At 41.0% G+C, this 26633-nt stretch overlaps 1 protein-coding gene across 4 annotated transcripts in view; it reads left to right on the top strand.

Annotated features, from left to right (window-relative positions):
• JARID2 (jumonji and AT-rich interaction domain containing 2) overlaps positions 1-26633 on the top strand; it is a 225212-nt gene that overhangs the window by 114977 nt on the left and 83602 nt on the right. For 3 of the 4 annotated variants that reach the window (XM_049823873.1, XM_049823872.1, XM_049823874.1), the window contains exon 3: positions 10565-10706. The exons of the other annotated variant lie outside the window; for it this stretch is intronic. In XM_049823873.1, the coding sequence (XP_049679830.1) occupies positions 10565-10706 (142 nt within the window). The remainder of the gene's footprint in view (positions 1-10564; positions 10707-26633) is intronic. 4 annotated transcript variants of the gene reach the window in all.

The raw sequence follows: 26633 nt of genomic DNA, 5'->3' as shown, positions 1-26633 counted from the left end.
CTCCGAAGGGCTGAGCTCGCTCTGAAGGGTGCAGCAGAGGGTGGCCCCGTCCTCCTCTGCTGCTGCCAGCAGCTGCCTTTGCAGTGGGAAGATGCTGGCGGTCCATGGCACCAGTTCCAGAAACGGGCCTTTCATCACCTCTGTCTGCTGAAATTGTAAGCCCAGCCTGTTTGTGTGATCCCTCACCACAGATCAGTAGGAAGCGTGCTTCGTTAGAGGAAAAGTGTGTAGCAAATGTTCATCAAGATGCTGTTTCGCTGTTGCATCTGATTTCGTGCAGATACGCTGTTTTTGAATTATATAGCCTGTAAGGGTTTCTTAGAAATTGTAACACATAGAGCCAAGCTTTGCTAAGCCTCTGGGTTTTAGCTGCATGTCTCTCCCTTTTTGGGCTCCCAAGTGTTCATTGTTACCAGTGAGACTTTGCATCCCTTTTTATTTCCCTTGTTGTTTTATTTGCACATTCATATGTTGTATTTTCTTCCAATTAGCAGGCTCTTCCTTGCTTGACTGTGTTTGCCTTCACCTTCTTTCTTCCTCCTTCGTTTATACTCTGTGGAGACACAATTGCTAATTTTTACTTTCTAGTGTAGAATAGCTGTTGTCTGGAGACATGCTCTTGGCATAGCTTTCCTTCTCATGTTACTTAAAATACCAGAATTTTTTTTTTTCTTTTTTACTAATCTGTCTAGTCCCTCGGTGCCAACGTATGAGTATTTTCAAAGTGTGGATTTATTGTTCCTTTGTCCATCCATTCCTAGTTGAAGTTTAACTCTGAAACAGGGTAAAGTATGTCACTGGCTCTAAAAGTACATCCCTGTGATGCTGAGGTGGGGGAAATAACTGACTAAAAAATGGGACTGCTAGTGGTGTATTACAGTTAAGATGGATCTGTAAAAGTGCTTCAGAAGGGGGAGGACTTGCTCTCACTTAGTGCTCACATATAGGTGACAAAGACCTAAAATGCTGACTAGCTTGCTTTACTTAATTCTTATTTACCAGAATAATCCATGTTCTCGCCCTCACATGAGGGGATATTTGTGAAGAACAAGTGAAAATACTTTGGAAACTGAGTCAGTAACTTTTCTCCAAATAACTGTTAAATAGATACAAACCAAGTAAAAGTGGAAGGAACGAAAGATTTTAAAATTAAATGCTTTCTTTCACAGACATGTTGAGGGTTGTCTTTACTCTCACCTCTTGTGGAATATTACCCCACTGCTGCTCCATTCAGCCCTAAAATTCTCCAGAAAAGGCAGGATAAACAAGACCTGATGGTTTTGGCATAAAGCCCAAAGAATAATTTATTCATATGTCACTGATGATTTTGTTAATACCTGAGAACGTAGACTTTTCTCTCTCTCAGTGGTTATGCTGATTTTTCTATCACTGATATCCTTGAACTGAATAGAGATAAATTACACTTGCGGACCTGCTTGTGCCTGTAATTTCAAATAAAATGCATGTTTAACTCTGTTTCCAGATTGCATATGTAACTACCAAATGAGGGAAAATGTTCTGTAGGACAGATGTCCCTGGCATAGCTTGCAAATCAAAGGCCACTTGTTCTCCTCAGGGAGAAATAAAGTCACTCTGTCCAACGCCAAAATCAACACAAGGCACACACCACTGAGGGATTTTAGTAATAAACCCACATCTCATGTCATGCTTACTGTCTGTTCCCCTCCCTGCACTTCACCGTGGAGGCTGATCTCGCTACCTTTATTTTACAAGTGGGTGAGCTGGGGTGCATGGAGGGGAGGTGACCTCTCCAGGGGCACCTGCTTGGTGGTGGCTGCATCTGGACCAGGTCCAGGTCCCTGAGCCCTACCCGGGCTTTATTCTGGCGACGGTGTTCTCTTGGTGCTGCAAAGGGCTTCGTGCCTTCTCCACCCACATCTCTCTGAACAGCAAAGGTCTATAGCTTGCATTTAGAGGCCTCTTGTTCCTCCAAAGCTTTCTGATTGCAGTCAAAGGTGGCTGGGGGACAGAGGTGGATGCAAGCTGCGTACATCAAATGCTGTGATGTGATACCTTGGCAAGACATGGGAAGAGTACATGGTGCTTGTTTCCCCAGTGCTAACAGGTAGTGCTTGCAGTACTATAAAATTCACTGTATTTCTGTTTGTCAGAACTTAATGACCTTTACATGGCCTGGTACCTACTTATTATAAAAGCTGCTGCTCTCCCTTTATCATACAGCTCCAGGGGCAATTGGTAGAAGCTTCGATAGCACAATGGTGCTGATACAACAGGGAGCAGCTGGTAAGGTGGTGGCCATCAGCCCTCTTTCTTCCTCTCTGTTCTGCTTCATTCAGGACAGCCCTAGCTTTTGGGTCTTGGGGCAGCTATTCCTTGGGTTTCCTTGTTTTTGTCTCTTTAAAAAAAAAAAATAAAAAAAATTGTGATTTTAAGCTCTGACTTGGTCAGCTCCCTGCATTTGAGGTAGGGGATTTAGGAGATATGTATTTGTTCCCCCAGCTTTTTTGGAGTCAGCATTACTGCTGCTATCTACTTCACCTGTGTATGAACACCTACCCTGCTGCTCAGCCTATTTGTTACTCCTGTTCCTACCCTTATCCAGGCCACACCACGGTGGTGCCCAGGCTGATGGCCTCTGTTCAGCCGTATGAAAAATAAGGTGCTAGAAGGGGTCGTGTGATTCCCTGGAGGAATCTGGGGTTTGGAGTTTTCATTGCGTCCTTAAAAGCAGAGAAATGCCTTTAATCAGAGAGGTGTGACACTTTGAATAGATTTTTTTTTTATTTTTTTTTTTTTTTAAATAAACCTAAAATAACAGAAGTACAGACTGGGCCCTGTCCCAGTACAAACTGGCACCCCTGGCCCTATCCCAGTACAAACTGGCAGCTGTAGCCCAAAGCACCTGAGCCTGAGGACGGCAAGAAGTGTGCTGTTTTTTGGTTTAGTGTTAGGTAGTCCTGCAAGGAACAGGGAGTTAGGCTCGATCCTTACGGGTCCCTTCCAACTTGAGATCTTCTGTGATTCTGTAGACTTCAGGTGAGGTTTTTCTCTGTATATGATATGTTGTAGGCTTTGGTTTGGTTTTGTTTTTGTTTGTTTTTCTTTTTTTTCTTTTTAAATTTATTCCAGATGCATATTTCATAAATAAAACTGAGGCTTGAAGTATGTCCTATGGCCTGGGATAGTTCCTGGCAGAAATAAATCAGGTTCATTTTTTACTGTTATATTCTTGTTTCTACGAGTTTAATACCACGCACCCCCCACACCCCCCATCCAAACTCCCCTCAATGAAAACAAAACGAAACACCCTTAAAAGCGTTGTGTTGAAACACCAGAACAATATAATTTCAATTAATGCTGCTAACAGGTACTTGATAATGGGCTCGTATGCTGGAAACAAAGTCACATAAATGTCTTTCATTGCTTAATGGCAATTTTGGATGGAGATGTAATGAGAGTAAGGAGCTTCTTTCAACCTGTGTTATTTAATCAGTTCTCATTGATCTTGTCTTTTGACAGACTGACAAACACATCTTGTGCTGTAATGTCATTCATGCTTGGCTTCTGTAGTAATGATTTATATCTACATATAAAAGCACTCTTCTAGTAATTTATGAAGACTGTACAAACTATTTGCTAACAGTTTTTGGCATAACAGTACTGCTTTATGCATATGTTCCATTATGTCCCCCAATCAACCTAATGTCCAGTAGCCTGTCATCTGAAAAGCGCATGTACTTTTAATTACCATCATGGTGGCAACTGAGAGCATCATGTGGTATAAACGACGACTGTTTCATGCTGTGTTTTTTTTATTTAGAGACAGAAAACTGTTGTGGGTTTGCATTACCAAATGAGATCAAAATAGCATTTTCTTTGACAACTATCCTTAAAAAATGGACAGGGAATTGGTATCTCTGATCCCAGAGAAAAATGTTTTGTTTTGTTTTTAAATTATGTTACTATCATGAAAACCCAGTTCTTTAGTCTCTAAGACAACCATGGCATGAAAATAGGCCTTATTTTCAAGGCGTGTTGACTGTTTAATATGTAATGTGATATCATGTCATGCTGTGACAATGTGACAGATGGCATTTGCACTATAAAACTAAATTATCTTTTGCATAGCTATACAACAGCTAAATAGAGTAACTCTGTACAGTATACTGATTAATGCAGACTGCAGATGTTTTAAAGATACCGGTATGTTTTAACTTGGCATCAAATAATTAATGCTTTTATTTAACGTGCCTGCTAAGATTTTGGTAGTGTTTTAGCATGTAGTCTAGTATGTAAGGGCGTTTTTGGTAGAAGATAAATTTAGCGTTACAGACAACGGGATGTGAATTTGTATTGTATTGCAACTGTTTGTCTATTACTTCTGGAAAATGGGTGGGGACTATTCATTAATGATACTTTGCAAGTAAACTTGTGTATGAAGTTATACCTCATAATAAACTGTGAAGTCCTGTAGTTCTTAGGTTGAAGGAAAACAAGAGGTGTAGTTGAGCCGCCAGTTTATTATATGTTGATTTTCATACAGAATATTACCTGTGTGAAACTAAGGGCCAGAGTAAATACTTCAAGAGCAGAAAGTAGTAACTTTTCCCCCCTCTATTTTAGGCATAGAACTCAAGTGGGCGGTATTGCATGGTGCGGTTATACCCAAGAGTTTGTCTGTGTTCAGGTGGCGCAGACCTTTCAGACCATGGTGTGGGATGGTTAACCCCCTAGCTTTCTAACTTTGCAATTAAACCCCTTGCTTGCTAACATTTGTGGCAGCTCCCCTAAATGGGACACTGTAAAAAGAAGAAAATCACTAATTTTTTTTAAACCAAGGCTTCCTGTACAGCTCCCAAGACTGCATAGCTGAAGTTTGGATAGGCATGTTACTCCGTAAGTGAACAAAGCTTTTTCTCCATGCCTGTGTAGCTACAATCCGTGCTATTGCATGCTCTCATAGATAACACTGCTGTTCCAGTGCAGTGAGAATGCTGCTTCGAGTAAATCCACTTTTTTAACCTCTTGTGACTTGTGTTCGTTTGTTTTGCCAATTGCCCTGGAAACTGGGCCTTTGTACCAGCCCAGAGGAGTTCAGTTTGCAGGGATCAGGGAGGAATGCAAGGAGGGGGGTGCCGGGGGTAGGCAAAGGCAGTATCTCTTGGCAGTGGGAGGTGGGTGTCCCTGTGTGGTCAAGAAGCACCCGGGAGCAGAGTTATATATTTCACATATAGCTGAGATTTGCAGTGTGGCTCCCCTGCCCTGCCTGCATTGTGTGGACCTGCTGTTAGGTGTTCATCCCACATAGAAATCTGTGAATATGGTCATGTTGAAATCCCCTTTATTTAGGTCAGTTAATGCTTTGGTGTCTTTGGCTTGTGTTTGTGTGGTGTTGACTGCTGATTTTTCTAACGTGATGGCTTTGTGGCTTGCCTCTGACTGTGAGAACTGACTGGAAATAAAATTGAATGTATTTCTTTTCCTAAGCTGCTTTAGGACTGGGAAATGGCGAACTAAAATAGGTGTTGCTATCTTGTTGTAAGAACTTGGAAATGTTCATGCTTAGATGCCTTGTTGGCATTAGAGTAAAGGGTGTAGAAATATTGTTTTGGAAACATTGTAAAAGTCCCTTCACCCAACTACTGTGTTCAACTAACCACGTGATACTGAGATTTATTCAGATGCTTGCTTTTGGTTTCCTGATTATGCAGTAACTTTAATAATGAAGAACATACCAGTAACTGTAATCTCATCTATTCTTAAAACCAACTAACCGACCCCAAGCCCTCCCTTGCATTTTTTCCATCTTCCCTAATGTTGCTGCTTTCTGCTTCTCTTTTCCTCCTCTGTTTTCATCCTATGTATTTTCGCTCACACGATGTTTTATTGTATGGTACGTCCCCAGGTAGTATGATTTTGCATCATGTGTTCAGGTGCTCCCAAGACCTGCATTGCACATGCCTGTCAGCCATCTCTCCAGATGACCAGAGATGGGTTAGATCATGGCTTGAGAACAGAGTTGTAAATTGCTGCTAAGAGTGTGTGTGTATCACCAAAAATGGTAAGGTTAGCGAATCTGTACCAATATAAATTAAGCCCTGTCTTCACTGGAATAGTAAGTCTTACTTGCTAGGCTATTATGAGAAGCAATCCAGTTGAGTCAGTACAAGCCTCCTGAAGTAAGCTCATTTAAGCAGATTTAACTGTTCTGTACATACACTGTTTTTGGTGAAAGGGACATCGCCATTGCTGAAGAAGGCTCAGCAAGACCTCTGCTCCATTAACAACTACAGTCAAGAAGCAAAGAGGATAGTGAGATGCTGTGGGAGCAAGAGGGAGCATGATCTGCAAAGGTTGTAAAGCCATGATACCCGTATTCTGTCTGGATCACCTTGGAGTGTATGGTTCTGTTTGTTGCAGAGCATGTCCTTCCTGCACGTGAAAAAACAAACAAACCTGTAGGCACAGACAGAATTTGGAAACATTCAGAATGTGGAAGGGAAATAAAAAGGAGGTGATAGAAGTCTCTTTAATAACGAGTGGGGTCCGGAAGGCAGAAAGGGCTTTTCTGCTTTCCCTGGCTTGTAATGGAGTGGTTGCAATATTCTCGTTTGCTGCTTAATGCAGTTAGAAGCTGGTAAGTGGAATTTTGGTGAGTCTTTTGTTTTCCTTTTCTTTTTAAGCAGCGTGTAACTAAAATTACAGTTTGCTATTGCAGCATATGCGGAAGTTTAGAAAAGAATTCAGCAAAACTGTGAAGTTGACATTTATGTGGCTAAGATACATTTTTAGAAAGGATGTTAAGATCTCCATGGTTCAGTTTTAAGCTATTCATTTTAATTACTAGGAATTTGTAATTGGCCTTTCTCTTAAAGTATCTAGTCTTGATCAGTTAAAGCCAGGACAGTGTATTTAAGGGACCATAGATGTCACTTGATATGTGAGTTCCTGTATTTCTGACTTAATTAAATAATTCATTATTACTGACTTATAGCAGTGTTTATTCAGTGACTTTGAGCCGTTCAGTGTTTCAGTTCCTTTTAAACTTTGGCAGCAAATGTGCACTGCTCCACTCTCTATATAAAATATTATTTCATGTAAGTCATTTTAATATATGAAATCCTACACTGATTTATAATCCAAGTTGCTGTACTTTCAAATTTAATTTTGATGAGGTTTCATTTTTAAAAAAATATTAAAAAATCTAATTTGACTTTTAAAACAAACACTTTATATTACAGGAATAAAGTCTATTTTTATCAACCCTGATTTATTCTCCCTAGTTAGTCAGGCCTTGTGGCTGGTCACAAGTCCAGCTGCCAGGGGAGAAGGCAATGAGAGCTGGGGCTGAGATGAGCCTAGTGGGCAAGAGGCAGGCAGCTGCTGCCAGCTCTCTGGCAGCTGAGAACATAACTAGTCACGGGCTTTGCCGTGAGCCAGTGCTCGCTGGCTTCGTGATTTGGAGGTTGAAGGGCAGACCCGTGGAAAAGCAGTAGAAGAACTATTTGTCTCTGATATAATTTGGCTCTTGATGGGTTGCTGGTTCCTTGACTGTTGCTGGGTGCTCTGAAGTAGCCAGGATTAAAGAGTGGTCCAGCTCTCCAGGCTATGCAAAAGAGCATTTTCTTGCCCGGTTGCTTTTGCCTCTTTATATACATATACAATTGCAGTACTTAGCTTTTAAGAAACACAAATGCCTGCTGCTTCCTGTAGCCTGGTTGACTTTGGAGAGTCAAACCCACGTGGACTGATGTGTGCCAGACTCTGTTCCTGCAGTGCACCAGCAGACCCGTATGTCCTGTCAGCTGCACCAGTGCCAGCGCGTTGATGGTGATGGGGGTGCCTCGGTGTCACTTGGCAGAAACATGGGGTCCCCACCCCGTCTGGGGCCTCCAGACCCTTTATAGCTCCCAACTGATGTGCAGCAGAACAGAATGTGGTTTACTGCAGTTACAGATAGCAGGAATGGTGTTTGAAGGAAGAGGTATCTGGGGGCAAACTGAACACATTTGATATAAAAATGATTGAGTGGCACTAAACTTTGTAACAGCCTGCTTTAGCATGTGTTTTCTCTCCAGTGCTTGGAAGGAGGCTGTGGACTGGGGCTGTCTGTGCCTTTCATCACTTCAGAGTGGATTTTTGCACTTATGCTGGCCCTGACAACCTATAGAGCACTACACTTGTTCCCATTATTTATCAGTATCTCTCATTTGTAGTTTTATGCCTCTGTTTTAGGGCACTTGTTCTAATTGGTTTCAGCTGACGATAGCTAACTTCAGTTATCAGCAATATTATTGCGTTTTGGGATGTTGCTGGATATGATGAATAATAGTAGACAAACCACTATTTTTCCTTAAGGGACACAAATCATGCTTGTCTCCCAAGGGCACTGATGGTTTGGCAGGGTGAAAGAATGAATAAAAATTGCCTTCCAAGTGCGTGCAAGTTGACAACCTGAAGGGTGATTTTCTTGACTCATATATTTCAGTTTGCTGGGTTTTACATATGGCAAGTCTCCAGAACAAATATTGCTTTTGGAAAACCTAATCAAATTCTGCCATAAGAGTTAAGTTACTGAGTATAAGGCCTCAAATGATATGCTTGATTTAGACTCCTCTAGAGTTCAAAAATTGTAAATTATATCAGCAGTGGTTTCATGGAAAAATGTAAAGCAAAAGTTGAAACTTTTTTAAGAATAAACTTGGGCACTAGGGCTTCTAGTGAGGGTGAATTCAGCATTAGAAGTATAATCTAGTCAATGTCTTTTAAAAGGTCGCCTTCATTTCCTCAGGAATGCTTTGAAGGGATGCTGTCACCTTGCGTCATATCTTTATGTTACGTTACAAACCCTGTTGTAATATCATGTGCTGATACTGAAATTTGTATTATTTGTTGGGTCACAGTTTGAGATCTCTTTAATGGAAAGGAAGCATCGAAAGGAATTCAACAGAAGGCGAGTGAAAATATAAATTGGGTCATTTAACTTTTCTCTGCCAGTCTTAGGCTGGCTAGAAGAGACATTTTAATGCAAAAATTGGTGCTTACTTTCAACTTTTGCTTTGTGGGCTCCATATTAGGAAGAAAAAAATTGAGCTACCAGTTCACTGCATCTTCCCCACAAGAAAAAATACAGGTTTCTGCTTTGTAGGTAGTATTTTCAAAACAGTGTACAAAAACTACAGCATGTGGCCACCATGTAGCCACTTCTGACTTAAAGTCAAGAGAAATTTGGTGTAGTTCAGAATGAGTAAGACCAAACTTTGACTGGAGAAAGAAGAGAGCAATATGGTGTAGTGGTATGATGCAGACTTTGGATTAGGCCATTTTAAAATGGGCAATCAGAGCAATTAGATTGGAATCAGAAGTGCTGAAAGAAAGGTTTGGAGCCTGCTAGCAGACAATATACCGCACTCAGTTGTAGTGCCAAAGCAAGCAGTGAGTAAATGGCGTTGAGGGAAAGGAGCATTTGGCCATGGCTGTGGCCAGGGCGCCGGTACTTAGAGCAGGCAGCTTGCTGGAGGAGGTGCCTTGCTCTGGTTATGCATCAGTGTCTCTTTGAAGCTCAGCTTGGTTGAATGTTCGGTTATGCAATGAGTAAGTGCATTAATGGTGCTAAATGGTGATTTTCCTGAAAACAGAGGTCTGAAATGGTGTAACGCTGATGTGGCACTGGTGGAAAGTTTTGTACTGCTGTTATTACTAAGCATTTTTGGTTTAGTACTCTTACCAGCCTTCCTGCCCAGCTTATCTTGGAAGGGCATCATCCCAAAGCTTACTGAAAAACATGTTACTATTCTTCCTTAAGTATGAGCAGTTTCACTGTCTGTCTGCTCTTGTTTGTAAGAGTTGTATTATACTGTAGTGACTTGTTTGAGTAGAACACACAGAGTTTGTTAAATGTTATGCTTGTATAGGGCCCAATGCTCTCTTCCATCTACGTGACTCCGCTTGCTGTAGTATTCCTCCAGGAGAGAAAAGGCACAAAAGGGAAGGCAGATGTTTCTCCTGCCCTGTGTACCTTTGCTGGTAGTCTGGAGTTTCTGTAGATGAGTGACACTTTGCCGGAAGAATCAGAGTCGAGAAACAGACACCTGATGTTCACCCCTTTGGGATTTAGGATATTTTTAAAGGTTCATGAATTGCAGTAGTTGGAAGCAGCAGAATGAAGAGCAAGAGGATGACAAATTGGACCAAATGGCAGCTTAATTTTATATTGATCTACAGATAAATGCAAAAAACTCTCATCAGTGCCAGTCAACAGGAGTTCCGTGAAACAGCTGTGAGTTTGACTAAACTGTGTCCCTTTTCGAATGAGGGGCGTGACAAGAATATAAATAATATTGCAAGCACCTGTAGCATGGTTATTTGGGATTGGGTCCTTACAGTTAACCAAATCAGAAACACACCATCAGGCAGTTTTTTATTGGAGTACCTCTGTGCAAAATCAATGTTATCAGCATGTCTTTGCAAGACGGTTGCTTTGGACATCTATTGTTAGTGTCACACGTGAATTTTTATAAAATCCATTTGGCACTGGTAATGCAGGTTTTGAATATTGTGTACTACTTTGTCACGTTTGCAGGACTTCTCACTAATGGCCAATCTAAAGGATTAGGACCGGGATCAGAACAGCTGGAGAATGAGAAGGACGATGCATCGCAAGTGTCCTCAACGAGCAACGATGTTAGTTCTTCAGATTTTGAAGAAGGGCCCTCAAGGAAAAGGTCAGTTGTGCATTATGATTAAAGCATAGCCTTTCTGCTTTGTCCCTTTTGTACTATAAGATTTTGATTATGCAATCAGTAGGGTATGGTTCCACATGCTGCCCTACCATAAACAGACTTTCCAGTGTGGAGTCCTTCTAGTAACAGTGAGGATATAGTAAATTTTGCTTCATCCATTGGTATAGATGGTTCTTGTTGTTTTGGAAAGCATGGAAAAGCAGTTGTTCTTTTGCAGTAGGTGATTGCTAAATTAAGCACCTTATGACTCTCCCTGCTCCTGCCCTCCCGCCTCCTCCCCTGGCTTTGGCCTCTCGGGGACATGTCAATACATATGTGTGTAATTTCAAGGAAAGCATCACTAAAGTAGTTAGTCTTACTGTTCTTATTTTTAATTTTCTGTGAATGAAACCATGTCAAGTTTAAAAAAAGAATGAAACATGCTTCTGAGAAGAGAAGCTGTATAGTTAGGCAGTGTGGTGAGTATCGGTTGCAAAGGTCTACTTTGAGGTACTACTGTAGCGAGCTGCCTTCTGTTTCCTAAAAGTCAGTTATGAGGTCGTTGTTGAACTCTTACAAGTTCTTATCCTGAATGTGCAAAATGTGGGTTAAAATCATAGGACTCAAGCCAATCTATTATAGAAAATATGCTGAGAATGCAGGAGGCTGGGAATTGTCCTCTGTATGAAGTAAGAACCAAAACAGGCTGTCTGAAAAATGCCATTTAAAAGAGAGAAACGGAAAATGCTTTCTCAACCTTTTTCTTCCACACTCCTTGCATCCTAGTCCCAAGCCAAAATGAACCGTAAAAGAAGTTCTTTTCCAAACAGAAGGAGTGTTCCTGTTTTCTGCACCACCTTATGATTCCTCTGAGAAGCCCGATGGGATGAGGAGAGTGGTGCTTTCCTGGACATCCCTCTGTTCCTGTTCCCATGTTCCCTACTCCTGGTCCCCACAACCTTTTCTACCTGCTCATTAATATGCCCACTTAGCCCTTCTGGAGCATCAGAATAAAATCTGTGTTATCTTCCGTACTGGTAGGAATTTTGCAAGGTTTATTGCATCCTGTTACTAGTCAGGGGAAAAGTATTTGTGTGTTTATTTTTGGCTTTATGAGATACAGCAGAGGCTTGGAAATGATTTCTGCTTAGAAATTTAGGTGACATCTGCTGTAGGTGTGATCCTGGGAGACAGTGGTCATTGTTTCATGGCATTGCCACTGTTGCTTGCATGTTATCTTAAGGAATTTTTGCTGCCCTCTGCACTTGCTTTGTCCCCTCATTCCTCAGCTGTGCTGACACAACTGCTTGCAGGGTCACACTATGAGTAAGTTCAAGGAGCTGGTTAGGATTAAAAATAATAGCAAGGGGAAGAGGAATTGAGGCTTTTCGCGAGGGTTCTTTATTTTTAACCTGCGTGAGTTTTCATCTCTTGTTCACAGTACGGCTGCAGGAGCAGCCACCAGTGTGACCGAGGGGGCATCCCCTTCCTCTCTTGAGGCTGGCAAGGGGCAGGAGGGCTTGCCCTTTATGCTGCCCTGCTTCTGCTGCCCTGCGCAGTCTAGCTTCAGAAATGAGTGGGATTGCTACATCACAGGTCTCAAGAAACTGCATTTGAGTATTGCAGGTGCAATTTTTTTTTTGAGGAATACTAGCTAGCTTTTGGCTGTGGGTATTTGGACACTTGAGAAGCAGATGGGGGTTCAGGCCTAATAATAGGGAACTCAGTGCCTTTTGTCCTTTTTGGGTTAAAACCGAAACAAAACCCCAAAACAGAAGCCAAGATGAAAAATATTTTTCTGGCTTTTGTGGAAGGCAAGGCATCTTTTCAGTTTATCTTCATGCATTGTGAACTGTTGAAATAATGTTACATTTGTTGCTGCAGTTGCTGCGAAGGAGAATGTTCCTGTTTTGTTTCCATTTACACCCAACACAGATTTTTATCTACTTTTTTCCTCCCCCAGCTTCCTCTTTGCAGATAGACCTGTTCTGGGCTCCTTCTCTTAGGCTGTACTGCAGCATGTTGAGCGTTTTGATGTTGTCATCTTGTTTCCTTTTAGGTTTTTGCTTTGTTTAGCTGAATATGTAATGTTTCCTCAATCCAGGTCATCTTGGGATCCCACAAAAAGTTATGCCAGGAATACTGGGTGGACAAAGAGTATGCAGGAGGATGAGGATGGGAGGTGGGACTGAACTGGGATCTGTGGGTTCACTGCCTAAGCTCATCAAGTTTTGAGAAACTGTGCTCTCCTTGTCTTCTCCCTGGGCTTCCTCAAAATCAAACTTTTCAATTGTTTATTCAGCTGTGTGTACAACTAATGGCACTCTTGTACTAAAATATGCATTTAAACACTGGAGCTTTAGCATCTACTTCATGCAGTTTTTTCCCCCTGCAAAACAAGTATTTGTCTTCTTGAAACACTGTGGTATATAGCTGGTGGTATATGCAGTGAAATGATGTTAGGGATTGGTGCACTTAGTGAAGTATATGTGTTTGGTACTTGCTCTACATCATACAGTGAGTTTTGAGTACCAGGTTTCCTGTGGTGTTTGAACCATGCATTATATGTAAGTTACTATTTAGTTTTCTATGGCTTGTGGGGGTGGTGTGGTATATGGCAGGAATGTTTCTTTTGGAAACTTCAACCTGTCATCTTCTAGAGGAATAGGTCATCTGTATTTCACACCAGTGATGGAAACAAAAAGAGTGTTAAGCAAGTAAGCATAGTAAATAAGGGAAGCTGTTGTAAGGGGCTCCAGTTTATTTAGTAGTTTAAGGGTCTGTTTTGACCTTGCAGTTCTTCAGCGTGATGGTAGGCTGGTACTGTGGAGGCAAGCAGTCTCTTCCTGGCTTCTTCTTCCCTCCTCTTCCCAGCTGTCATGTCTGGCTGTCTTCTGGCCCCCAGGTTGGTCACTTCAGTGGACCAATCTGGCAGCATTTTCCCCCCCTGCTAGAGCAGGTCACATTATATAAATGGAATAGGGAGATAGATTCATGCGTGTGTATAGCATGGGTGTGTTTTTAATTTGCATTTATAGTTGATCCAAACTCTTCCCGTTTCAGAGACAATTTGCATGAGAGCCTGGATGAATAGCAAGTGCCAATTCTTGAAGCAAGCTGAGTGGAGGGGAAATTTGCTAGCATTTAGCATTGCCTTGTGGTCTCCCTATGCCAGCCATCTTTGGTGTAGATTTTCCTTAGGTCAAAACTATGCAGTGGATGCTCCCAGTGAGTTACTGGTCGGAGGACTTGGCTGTAGATAGGTGGGTGCTGACAAGTGTCTGTGGGGGAGGTAAATCCCTACCAGCCTGCCTGTTGACCGGTGAAGAGATTACTGCCGAATATTTCTTATTTCACACATACATGCCAAGCTGCGTAACAGAACAGTAGAACCCCCAACCAAGCACTATTTCAGGTTTATCACATCTATTTTTTTTTTTTTTTCTGTTTCAACCCTTTCCTAGTAACATAGCTTGATTGAAGAGCCACACATGCCATAAAGGGAGCATCATGATGGGAGGAAAGAGATTGTGGTTCTGGTGAAAGTATGCTGATTTAATATAATGCTGCAGATTTTGTTCAGAAACTCACTTAGATACTTTGTTTGATGGACTAGGCTTTTGAATGCAGTGGCCTGGTGCTGTTAGGCTTCAAATGGCTCCACTAGTCTGTGGGTACTTTGTCAGTAATTAACACCTTTGCTCTCTGGGGACTGGAGGAAGCCAGGTTTGCAGCCAATGGGTAAAGTCCCAACTCCATTTCTTTTTAGTGTAGTGTTTTAGATTGCAACAGAAGTCATGGTGCAGTACTAAAAGTATGAAACCTGCCTTTTGTGCTGCAGCACATTTCAGCTGTGATAGCCTGGTGGTGGTAAGGAGGAAAAGAAGTACGTGTACAGCTTTGCTTCTGCAAAGTCTCCAGATCGGTCCAAAAGGTGTAAGCCCTACTTAAAGAACAAATGGGGTTTGGGAGTGATTGGCAGTGGCAGTGGTGGCAAGCTCAGGACTTTAAAATACTTGGTTTTGTTTGAGTTTACACTCTAAGAATGGAAAATACTTGCTTTGATCTGAGCTGTGTGTATTACTAGTGACCAGGTCGGGGGTAAGCAGGGGCTAGTAAATACTACTTTCAGCCAGTAAAGAGGTGTCAGCGATATTCTAACAATTGGCAAAAGCTAAGCATTCAGCTGACTCTGTTGTGTAACGGGTTGCTGTCTAATTGCCATGTAAGTGAGAGCTGCTGGTTTGTTCAATGCTTTTGGGAGAGATGAACAAAAGCGTTGGCATACAGGCTTGATAAACTATCAGTTTGGATGGTCTTTACTGAGTAAAGATCATGCGTTTTCAAAACCCACAGAAAAGATAATTGCTGAAGGAGAAATGTAACTTCAGTGTAGCTGCACGTTCTTGTTATGAATCTCCATTTTCCAGCTATGATTCTCACTTGAGAAGGTCAATAGATAACAGGCCAAAGGTGTTTGGTCACTGTGCTGGATGCTCATACATTTTTATAGGCAACTCTTAAGACTACAACCACTGGCAATTAATAACAGTACACAGAGAGAGCTGTATGTTTTCTAGCAACAGTTGCTCACGTTACCCAAGAAGAGACATGTGCAGAGCAGACTTGATGTGACAGTATGTTAATCTTTGGTGATAGTAGGCTATTGCTTGCTTCCTGTTACTAATCAGGTGGCTACTCATTTACATGGCCCCCTTCCCAGAAATGCACACAGGGAACTGCCAAATGCATTTATCTTTTATTGTAAAGTTCTGTTAATAGAAGGCTGTGAGAAGTGGGAGGAGGTTGACTTTTTTTAATAGTTGCTAAGCTTTAAATTTTGGGTTTTTTTTACTTAATGTTAGAATGTTTTCTCCATTAAGAGGGACAAAGAGGTTTGTTTAGTTTAGAAGAAAAATAGGGTTGAAGAAATTCCCCCCCTTGCAGGAGCAGCAGAGCAGATGGATGTCCCCCCCGGACCCGAGGGTGAGCACAGCTCCTGGGAGAAGACACTGTCCAGTTCTGCTACAGGGAAGGTTGCTGGCTGCAGGAGAAAGGGACAACCCGCTGGGGAGCAGTAGTGTTTTAAGCTGCCACAGCTAGATTGGCCAGAAATTGCTTATTAGAAGTCTTCTGAGGCCTTTAATTAATACAGCAGCTTTCTGCTAATGGTCTCAAGCATGTGACAATCAGAAGGTGGCTGTGTGTTACACCAAGGCCAATCTTGTGGGATGTGCTCCTGCCCCTCACCTCGTGCTGGCTCCCTGCTGCCTGCTCCATTTTCCTGTTTGTCATCTTTTTTAATTTTATTTTTAGATGCCAATTTAACTCTCTGAACTGGCTTACTGTGGGACAAGATGAGTGTCAAGGTTTGTCAAATGAAAAGGTGGGAGTATGTAGCCAAGGAGGGGGAGGCGAGTATGCTGGTCTCCATTGGCTGGTGGCTGCCTGGCATAGTCGTATTGCACCCTCAGCATAAAAAAATCCAGTCGAGGGTAGTCAAGCTTCTGCATATTAGGCAAGCTGCTAATTAAAGTGGTTGCTTTTAGAGATATACCCTTTTCAACTTGAGCTGCAAAAGATTTCATTGCAGCAGAGCTGTCAAAAGATTGAGGGGACTTGGGGTTGGTTTCTCCCCCTCCCACCCCCCCTTTTTTTTTTTTTTTTGTCAAATTGTTTTTATAGTTAATAATGAACAGTCTCTTTAGCACTAGACTTAGCACCTTCCATGCAAGACATAAAACAAGGTCAGTGCTGTTCCCACATATGTAAATTCGTGAAGGATTTCTACTCGGTATTGTAGGTGATGGAGAGAGCAGTGTATTATGACTCAGGTGTGAAAGCAGGAGACTGCTCATAATATCAAAGTGTTTTCCAGGACCTTTTTAGTGAATAGTCTTTTCACTAATTGAAACACTATATAATGTATTTGGGTTCAGCTGTTACCTGCTACCACGTAATGTAATCCCACTTATCAACCAGGTGCTTCTATTAGTTTTTCTAATTTCAGGAGGCTATGCAAATCTGCACTAGTTGTTTCCTTATGAAGAACTACATTAATCCACAATAAAACCAAAATGGCAGTAAGATTTACGTATAATAATTTTTTTTTTACCCCCCTCTGGAAATTCTGATATGAGTGGAATATATTTTTAGTGCAGCACATTTATATTTAAATAACAAGCCTTATAAACAAAGCAATAATAGTCCGTTGGAGTGGATTTGCACAGGAATAGTAAATAGACAGATTACCTGCTTCATAATGCAAGTCAAGGAGATCATTCTATGTAGTTTGAAAAGGAAAAAATAAGGTGATTAATGTTCTTTCAGTATTTTCATAAGGAACAAACAGAAGTTGTTGACATGGATTATTCTATCCAACAGGCAAAGATATAACAAGGTACAAGAATCTGGGAACACTTTAACTTTGTGGGTAGACAGCTATGTAAACAGCTTGTCCAAGTAGTGATTTAATAATTATGAAGGTACGATTTATAGGCAGCTGAGAAGCGTTAAGCAACGTCAGATTAAACCTCGCTTGTCCTCACCTGCCACCTTCTCTTCAGAAGTCAGAGTTGCAGGAGGAGGTCTTTGTGACCTTGAGCTTGGGCTCATCCCCTGAGGGACCAAGGACGTTTCCAAAGCCAGACCAGATGGGTGCAGTTGTTTCTGTGGCTCTGTGTATGGCAAATACTCTTTCAGCTGCTTGATAACCCATCCCTACTGTCATTCACTTTATTTGTATGTCTCAGCCCTGTGTATCATAGGCCAGATCTTGACTGCTTAAATACCAGGGAGGCATTGCTGTGAACCGATGTAGGAATAATTAATTCTGTACTGAAAGACACTTTTTCCAAGCAAATTTGTGTGTTAGTGTGAAAAAGGTTTTTTGGTGCACATAAGCCACTGTCTATATAAGACTCTAGCCTGATGTTTGGGTTAACATAACTCTTTGCTGCACCTGGTTTCTTCCGTCATTTTCCATATGCAACTGCTGTTGCTTGATCTTCTCTTAGCTTGATATTAGAGTTCAGCTACTGATGGATGGCTCAGCCCAGTGTCCAGGCTGCTGCTGCTGAGATCTGGGGGAGAGGAGCCACGTGTCCAATTTGATCCTTTCTAGAACCTTCTTGACTTTGTTTCTCTCTGAAAATTAATCTTTCTGTTACTTTCCTGTCCAGAGAGTAAGGCATTTATGGACAATCAAGTGGCATTTCAAAAAGACAGGTTGGTATTAAAACCCTTGTCCATTGAGGACTGTATCTGGACAGCCAGTGAGTGTTTTTTCTTCCCAAAGCCCCATGCTACTTCAGAAGAAATGTTTTATGTGGTGGACATTCCCGGGGATTTTGTCACGTCAGCAGAGATGGACTCCTTGCTGTACCCTTAGCTGTTTCTGGCTGTTGCTGCTGTTCCAAAGTCAGGCCACCTCATCCTAAATAGTAGAAACATGGATAACTTGAAATATGTATGTTTTTTGCTTTGGGTTGTGTTACCCTCGTAGGTAAAATGTTGCATCCTCACCAAAGAAACATGGAGGCCCACCAGATCTCCTGCAGCTTTGTCTGCTCACTCCGTGAATCAATTTCCATGATCCTGGAGCATGAATGGGGGAAAAAAACCCCCAACCCAAACATTCACATGTATTTCAAATTAGTGTCTTTCTACTTATTCCTCCATTCATAATTCCCCCCAAATGAACTTAAAATCAAAGACAGGAAGGAAAAAAAAAAGGCATATAATTGTATTTTGAAGATCATGGCAATGCCTTTTATTTCCTGTTAGGTTATTTTAAAGACTGCAATTCTGTTTTAAAATTTTGATTCCCAGAAATTAGCCATCCTAGCACTTGTAGTCATCTTATTCCTTTGGAAAAGCAGAGATTACTTAATGAGAAAACATTCAACACCATCAAGTATAGGTAAGATTTCAGAATTAAATTAAACAGATTCATTTTCTTGCATAAAATTAAAATTTGAGCTTAAAAAGATGTAAACAGATAAAAATAATTGTAGCAAGAATAAAAGGCCAAGAATGGAAAAGCAGAAACCTGTTCCTGAACTAAAAATGTAAAATGCTGTAATATTTGGCAGTAAGTAGTTTGCTGAACGTAAACTGAGTAATGATTTATGGAGTAAGGCCACTTTTTAGTGGTCTTTTGAAGGATTACGAAACAAAGGATATGGGAAGTACAGTCTGAAGATTCTTGATATTTTCACCTTGTAGTAATAGTGGGCTCCTAATCTTTTAATTCAGTCTAGCATTTGGAATATAAGGCTAACTTGCCAGAAGAAATTTTTCATTTTGTTGTGGTAGGCTGGACATGTTTTAGTAGGCTGCATTACTATAGCTTCTCCAGTCTCCAAACGTCTCTGAAGATCTTGCTGCTAAGCACTGTAAGACCTAGTTTGCATTTTAACTAATATTTAAGCAAACTGGTGATGGAAGCATCTTGTTTCTTTTATATGGACATTTATAGGAGATATACCATGGGCTATTTGCATACAACTTCATTCTGCTATAATTCTGACCCGAGCGTTTTGTATGTGTGCTGAGTTAAAAGCCAGCCTGGGTTGGAATAATGTTATCCTATGTGCTCTGCACAGGTAATGATAGTAAAAAAACAAGCAGATCACCATTCCAATATTTTAAAGTGGAAGTGTATCCTAACATTGAGTTTTAAGTATATGTGCATGGGGGTTTTTTTGTGTTTTTTTTTTGGTTGGTTGGTTTGGTTTGGTTTTTTTGTTTGTTTGTTTGTGGGTTTGTTTTTTGGGTGGTTTTTTTGTAATTTTTGTAAGTATTTGACAATTGTATTTATGCCGTGTGCTGGTTTGGCATACCTTAAACTATAGAAAGACTTATTCTGTATTTATTCCTGTGGCTGATGTGGACAGCGTGTGAGTTGTAGTAGTATATTCTTGACATGTTCCTTGCAAATGGCAGTGTGAGCATGGGCTACTGCTGATTCACCAAAACTGACCACAGTGTGGGTGTTAGAGTTGTTATAGGTCAGATCAAAGCAGATGTTATCCCAGGTAGGGAGTGGGTCTCAAGACTCCCAGATGGATGAGAGAGGTGTGGGGTGGTGTGAGCACTGGTCAGAAATAGGGCAGTCCTCATCAGCAGCATTGAAACTTTGGAGTGTACAAGTTTTCTAGCTCTGAACTGAATTTGAAAAGCATAGATCTTTTTTTACTGTAAAAAAACAGTACTCTGGAATCTTCTCAGGTCTCTTGTGTTGATAGAAAAATCACAAGCTTTTTACGTATATGGCCTAGCTTATGCTGGTAGAGTGCTTTTTCTTCATTTTCTTCCATTGCTGCATCTAGTAGCACAGGGTTTCCTGAGGGAAGCTGATTTTTTTTTTTTTTTTTCTTCTTAACCTGAACATTTGTATTTTTACTGTTTTAATGGTATGTTTATTGTTAAATAATTTGTACAGTAATGGCCATGTCATCATTATGTTTTGATTTTATGCTTTCCTTCTTTGCTTTTCTCTCTTGATATTTGTTCTTGGCTCTGATTAAATAAATGAAAGCTTAAGGGATCACTGACCATGTGGCAAATTATTTGCAAGTTGGGTTTTGGTTTTTTTCTCCCCCTAGTTGTATTACAGTCTATTTCCACTGGTAGCATCCTTCTTTCAGCTTTCAGACAAGTCCTCCCCTGAGTTTCATAGTGGTAGTTACTATGGAGATGACTGTCCACTCTTCCTGTTCTCCTCCCTTGCCCTCCTCCTTTCCTGGAGCTCCTGCAGCTGTTATTTATCTTTTCAATAAAGTAAGTAAATTTTTTACAGACCTTGTTTCTAATATCTCTTCTATTGCAACATGTCATTTGCCTGTAACACTTTCACTTTCATTAAATCCTGTAGATACTCATTTATATGAATAAAAAATTTGGGGTATGAGTAGGGAGTGAGGAGATCCCTAGTTAAAAGGGTCACTCCTGGAGCTATTATCTGATTTGATCTTCCTTCACAGTTGAAGAACTGTTCATTGGAGTCATAATTCTGCAAAATTAATTAACTGCTAACATGTGTATGTGTATGTATGCTGAGTGTCTAGGATAGCTTTTAGAATTTATTTATTTTAAATGTCAGCTTTTGGAATTCAATATAAACATATTCTGGTGCAAGTTAAAATTTCTCTGATGAAGAAATGAAAACTTGAGACAGCACATCATTAGCCTTTTAAGTCTGAGAGAGTTTTCTTTGCACCTCATCATAATTTTGATAGCTCTTTATACAGCTTTATATATTCCGGCTTTAACAGAGAAACGTGGATGTTTGGGTAGTCGGCTATTCTGCAACAGATAGGATATTTTCCTTCGCATGTGTGCTATTGTATTTCTGAACCCCTAGTCTTGGGGAAGCATTGTTTCACTTGGTGCCAGTGGTTTGTTGAATGACTTGGAGATTTGAAATGGGCTCTCCAACCAAGAAGTTCTACCACTACTACCTGGGCAAGGGGCATCCCACCCAGAAGGCTGGTGTAGCTGCACTGCTGTTTTGATGAACGCTTGTTTCTTACGGTAGCTGCATCTTCAGAGGTTTTCCCACTTTCTTTAGGGAGATCTTGCCCTAGGTGATTATGAATTGCAATGTTGCACTGATTTCCTTTGGCCTGCTGAGCACTGTCATCTGTGGCTTTCCACAATCAGGAGCCTACTGAGAAGTCCCTCTGTTTTACAACTGCCTAAATACCCTACCTTGCGCTGTTGGTCAGATACTACAAATCACTTTGCCTCCTGTTGAGAGCGTTGGGTTGAAATTGCAGCCTAATGGCCCACTCTGCAGCCAGGGAATACATGATAAGGAGCACTGTGCTTCCCCTGACCCCATTTGTGCTGGCTCTGGCATGGTTTGCCACCTAGCAAAAGCAAAGGCAGATGGTTTTCTGCTAGGTTAGTGGGACTGGTCTCGGGGACAGATCCCCTGGGCACCTCGGTGAGCGCAACAGAGGTGGCCATGGGGAGAAAGATGAAGAGGAGCATCAACCCCTCTGGTGGTGGCAGGCAGCCCCGATCAGCTCAGCCCTCCAGGGTAACGTCGCTGTTGTATTTATTCTAAGCAAACAAACACCTCTTCTTTTTTGCTTGTTCCTCTTTCCTGGTGAGGTGGGGGACTCTGAAACCCTTTGCTTTTTGTCTTCTCTGCTCTTTTATTATGCCTTAGATTATTCCTGGCCCTGTGACAATTTGTTCTGCAAGTTGTCAAGCAAAATGTGTATTTAAAAATAAATTACTCTAAAATTTTAATCAACTCTTTTTTTAGAAGGGAGTCTCGTGTTTTTCTTTTGCATACGTCTAGTTTGCTGTGAAAGTGAGCAGCTGGGATTTTCTTGATTACTTCTATTTTTAGTGTTGTCTTCTTTACACCTGCACATTGAAAATAATGAAGTTTTCTTAACAGGGATTGAGAAATCTTTCAACCCCCCTCGACTCTTAGGTCAGAAGCCTGAAACCAAGCTGGCCTGCTAATTGTAGTATCTCGGTGTGCGTTGACTTTTTACGTTTGTCTTACACTAGAAATATTGACTGCTATTGATTTTTCTTGAAATCTATTTCACCCCACCTGGTTGATTTGTAAGAGAACAAGGAGACAAACCAGGTGTGGCACAATTTCCGAGAACCTCACTTTTATGTCTCTAGGCCTATGAAATCCTCTCATTACCTGAAAATTACATTGTAAGTATTGAGTCATAGCTAGGCAAAGGTTACCATGCAATCAAGGTTTTGTTTTTATCAGTTGGACTGCAAAATAAACTTTAAAGGTGAATCGGAAGAGAAATGGAAAAATAGGGGAGATAGCATTTGAGTAAAGGCCACACTATTCTTGTCAGGAGAATTAACTGGAGTAATTCAGAGAAAGAACACATGAAAAAAAAAATTGTTTCTTCCTTGAAGCTTACAGTCACAGGACCCTACTAGAACATGACTTCAAACATTTGTTCCTCTTTGTGCAATAAAACCACAGTATCTTCTAGTAGCCTAGTACCATAGGTACAAGGTAGGGAACATGCCTGTTCAAATTCTTGCCACACTGTGTGGCCTTGCACGTCACTTAAATCACTGTATCTCTCTTCCATCTTCAAGATTAATTGGGAGAGTTTTGAGGGATTTTAAGATGGGAGTAATGTTTACTGTTTTGAAGAGTAAAGTAAAAACAAATTATTTATATGTATGTGTCAATTTTTTGATTTATGTATTTATGTTTCCACTTCCTTGTTCTGATATTAAATTAACATATCTATTCATAAATAAACAAACAAGAAATTATCTCCCCGAAGGAGGATTTTGAGAGTGCTTTATCAGCACAACTGCATTCAAATCTATTTTTAAATAACAAGAGTTAACTCCTGGATCCACTGAAAGACAGTGCTTATTCGTTATTGATTTCAGTGGGACAGACATTTTCCTAAGATGTCTGCAGGCTGAAGAACACTGTAAATTAAGTGCCCCTGGTTTTGACTGCACTTGGAGTAGCCCTGCTTAATATCCTTCTGTTTTTCCAGATTATTCAGCAAACAGTCTTGTTTATTTTCCTTTTCAGTTTTGTTAGTCTATGTATGCTGGAGTTCTACACCACAGAATGAGCCATCAGAAAGTGATGCCACGTACTCTCTGCCATGTATTTTCCCCAGACTCTTACCTGGCTCGTGTTGGCTTGCTGCCTCTGTTGAAGTTGGTTGGTCTGAACTCTGAGAAATCAAGTGTTTATTGAATAGATGGCTGCCGATTATGGGTCTCATACTTGTTGGGTACTTGATTATTTTAGTGGCAGAGAAAGATGTCCTCTTCACCCACAGGATTGTTCGTGCAAAGCCTTTTGTGCCAACTATGTGTTAGTGTTGAAGGTCCTACCTTGCATTGTTTCCTCTGAAGCTATAGCTTATGTGCAGGGTTACTAATTCAGTGGGAGAACAGAGTATGTGCCATTCATAGTAAAAACGGAATAATCTCTCCTTTACATTTTTACTTGGTGTTACAGGGTAGTTCAATGAAAATAGCTCAGAAAACAAAAGTACCCTGTGTTTCCTAAACCACACTGTGTTCCTCTTACTTCAGTCATAGAAACTTCCCAATATGGAACTTTACTCCAAATTATGGTCATTATTTTCAGCTTCTAAGATGTATCTTCTTGAGCACTGGTTCCCCACCCCCTACTCTGAAACTGTCCAGTTTCAGGAAATTTAACTGGTTTAGCAGTTTTTGCGTGTGTGTCTCATTCTTTGGTGTTATATGCTGTCTTCAGTACAAGGCTTCAGATTGATTTGCTTCTCTATCGGGTTTTTTACGAGCTGTTCAAAGCCGTCTGCCAGCCTGGGGATGCAGCTGTATGCTAATTTCCCAGTTTCTGCAGAACACTGACAGGTCACCGCTGAAATACTTGGTCCGATTGCCATGGAGGAAGGAAGTTTCTGGGCTGGGATGGGTAAGAAAGGCAGGGTCTGGGCCTGTTGCTGTTTCTTGTTTCTTCTCAGCTCTTGGAGAGGAAGATCCTTTTCCTGAGACACAGCTCTGATGTTGTTAGAAATGCAGCTCTGTCACATCATTATTTCTAATTTTTAACATGAAAAAGGCAAGTTAAAAGGGAATTTGTTAGAAGTTCTTGTTACTCTGTCTTCTAAAAAGAAGTGTGAATTTAATCTTTGTATACCATGTCTTCATAGAACAATTTTAAAAGGCTCTTTGGGCTGAAGTAGCGTTTGACATGAAGACAGACAACAATATTTCAGTATCTGGGCAGATTTCCAGACCCTGATACTATCCGCTTGTTCTGATATCTCCTGTCTTCTGGGTGTGCTTTTTTCCCAAGACTCTTCTCACTGCTCAGGGACATGTCTTTTAGAACTTGATGTTCCCAACTCAAAAAAACCAAAACCAAACCAAAAAACTCCCCAAACCAAAACCTGACAAAAACTTCTTTAAGTGGAGGCTGGAGGACATGCATGCATTCAGAAATCCTTTTTTTCTATTACTAAATAGAATACCCTGTTGAGTCAGGCACCCTTTTTTGGGTGGGAAATTACGGGAAGTTTTCTAGCAACATGCTTCCAGAAGAAAAATTAATTTCTCTACCAGTCAGTAGTAGTGCAAGGGTAGTGTCTATGCAGAGATTTATTTCCCCATTTGCCCCTTCAATATTACGGTGTTTACTTTAGATATCAAGAAGGCAGGACTTTGAGGGCATGTGTTGAAGATGTAGGGCAGTGTTATTCATGGTCCCAAATAAAATGTAGGAAGAAGAAAGTCTTCTCTTGCCTTCCTGGATTTCCCCCTTGCCTACCACCTAATAATATTTAATAAGGATAGCAGAGTCTGTTTTGCTTTTTCCGCTCAGGTTCTCGTTTTTCATGTAGTATGAAGAATGTTTTGTTCTTCTGAGGTAACCTCTTCCGAGGGCTTGCTGTAATTTTGTATGAAAAGCACCAACCCCTTTAGTCCTTAAAACAGAAATCTGTTTTCTGTTTGTGTTCCTCTCTGTACTTTAGTGATCATTAGACAGTCCAGGATGTGGGAATTAGTTGTTGACTTTTCTGCCTTGTTTTCTTGCTTGTTTGTTCCTTACCCTGCTGTTTCTTTGGACCATCCCAACCTTTTCTACCAAAGTGTTTTTCTGCTAGGTTTTATTCAACAGAATCTGCGTGGTTTCCCAATATGAGCCTTAATGAAAACAAATGTTTACGATGTTTCCTGAACATTAGGTAAGCTGCTATCTTTAATTACGAAGGGCTTGGAGATGGAGGAGGAAACCCACTGGTCTCATTTGCCTTACTGGCAACAAAGGGTCCCTGGACTGTTTGCACTCAGCTCATTCTGCTCTCTCTGCTTCACAGACAAGTGAGACTTTCTGTGCATTTGAACACAGTTTATTCTATCAATTAAAAAAAGAACAAAACAAAACCTGTCTCTTACATTGCTTAAATACCTATTAAGCCCATGAACGGAATACTAATTTAGGTGGTTCTGTATAATGAGCTCTAAATTTCTGAGTCATGTTGGCCATGGAACCTTTTAATGAGGACTTGGAAAACCCCACAAAAAACCTAATGTCAGTCTCAGTTCCTTAATTATTTTAATGAGTGTAGAAATTAAAAGCTCCAAAGCATTGTGTCACAGTGGTTATTTTCCAGATTGAATATCAGAGGGAGGATTTACGAAGATTTTCAGCTACATTGCTGAGGTAGATGAAACACAGAGCAAGAAGGTCTGAGCACTGGCAATACTCAGTGCCAGCAGCACACCTTGTCAGCTGACAAGCCCTTGAGAGTTCTTCGATGGGATGAGATGAGATTGCATTTTGTGTTTGGTCCCCACTCCACCCCCCCAGCCCCCTTCCCCCCCCCTCTTTCAACCCCCTATTCCTCCATATGTATGCCAGCACACATAAGTCAGTGGCGTTTAGCTGGTGCTGAAGGGGGGTGCCGCAGTGCAGAGCTGCACTCTACCAGCTCGGTAAGTAGGCAAAGGTAATATCTGAGGTCCATACGTGAGAGTTATTTACTTCTTGATGGGTGTCGCTTTGAGTTCATGTGGATTTTCATTAGGCGATGCAGTGATGCTAGGCACTACTTGCATTTCAAAACATGGATGTTACTTGAATGTCGTTTATTCTTCCTTTAATACACCCACGAGTTACTTCATTCTGCTATACTGTCCCCGTAGAAGATGCTGCTGAGTGCACAGTGACAGCTTGTACGCTCCCTGTGCACTGCAGAAAGCGCTCTGCTCATTCCTCTGGAAAATGTTATTATATAATGTAGCATGGTGTTTCACCATGTCTGCTGGGGGATTGCCCCTCTGTTAGGAAGGCTGCATTATCAAGTTGGGTATTTTAAGGATAGAATTTGGCATTACTTAATGATACGTGAAACGTAACTTAATACATTTATCATTGCTTTAAATTTTCCAGCCTCACACAAT

This window comes from Accipiter gentilis, chromosome 20, assembly GCF_929443795.1.
Source record: "Accipiter gentilis chromosome 20, bAccGen1.1, whole genome shotgun sequence".
Taxonomy (NCBI): domain Eukaryota; kingdom Metazoa; phylum Chordata; class Aves; order Accipitriformes; family Accipitridae; genus Astur; species Astur gentilis.
This window is presented reverse-complemented; position numbering and strand designations above follow the sequence as displayed.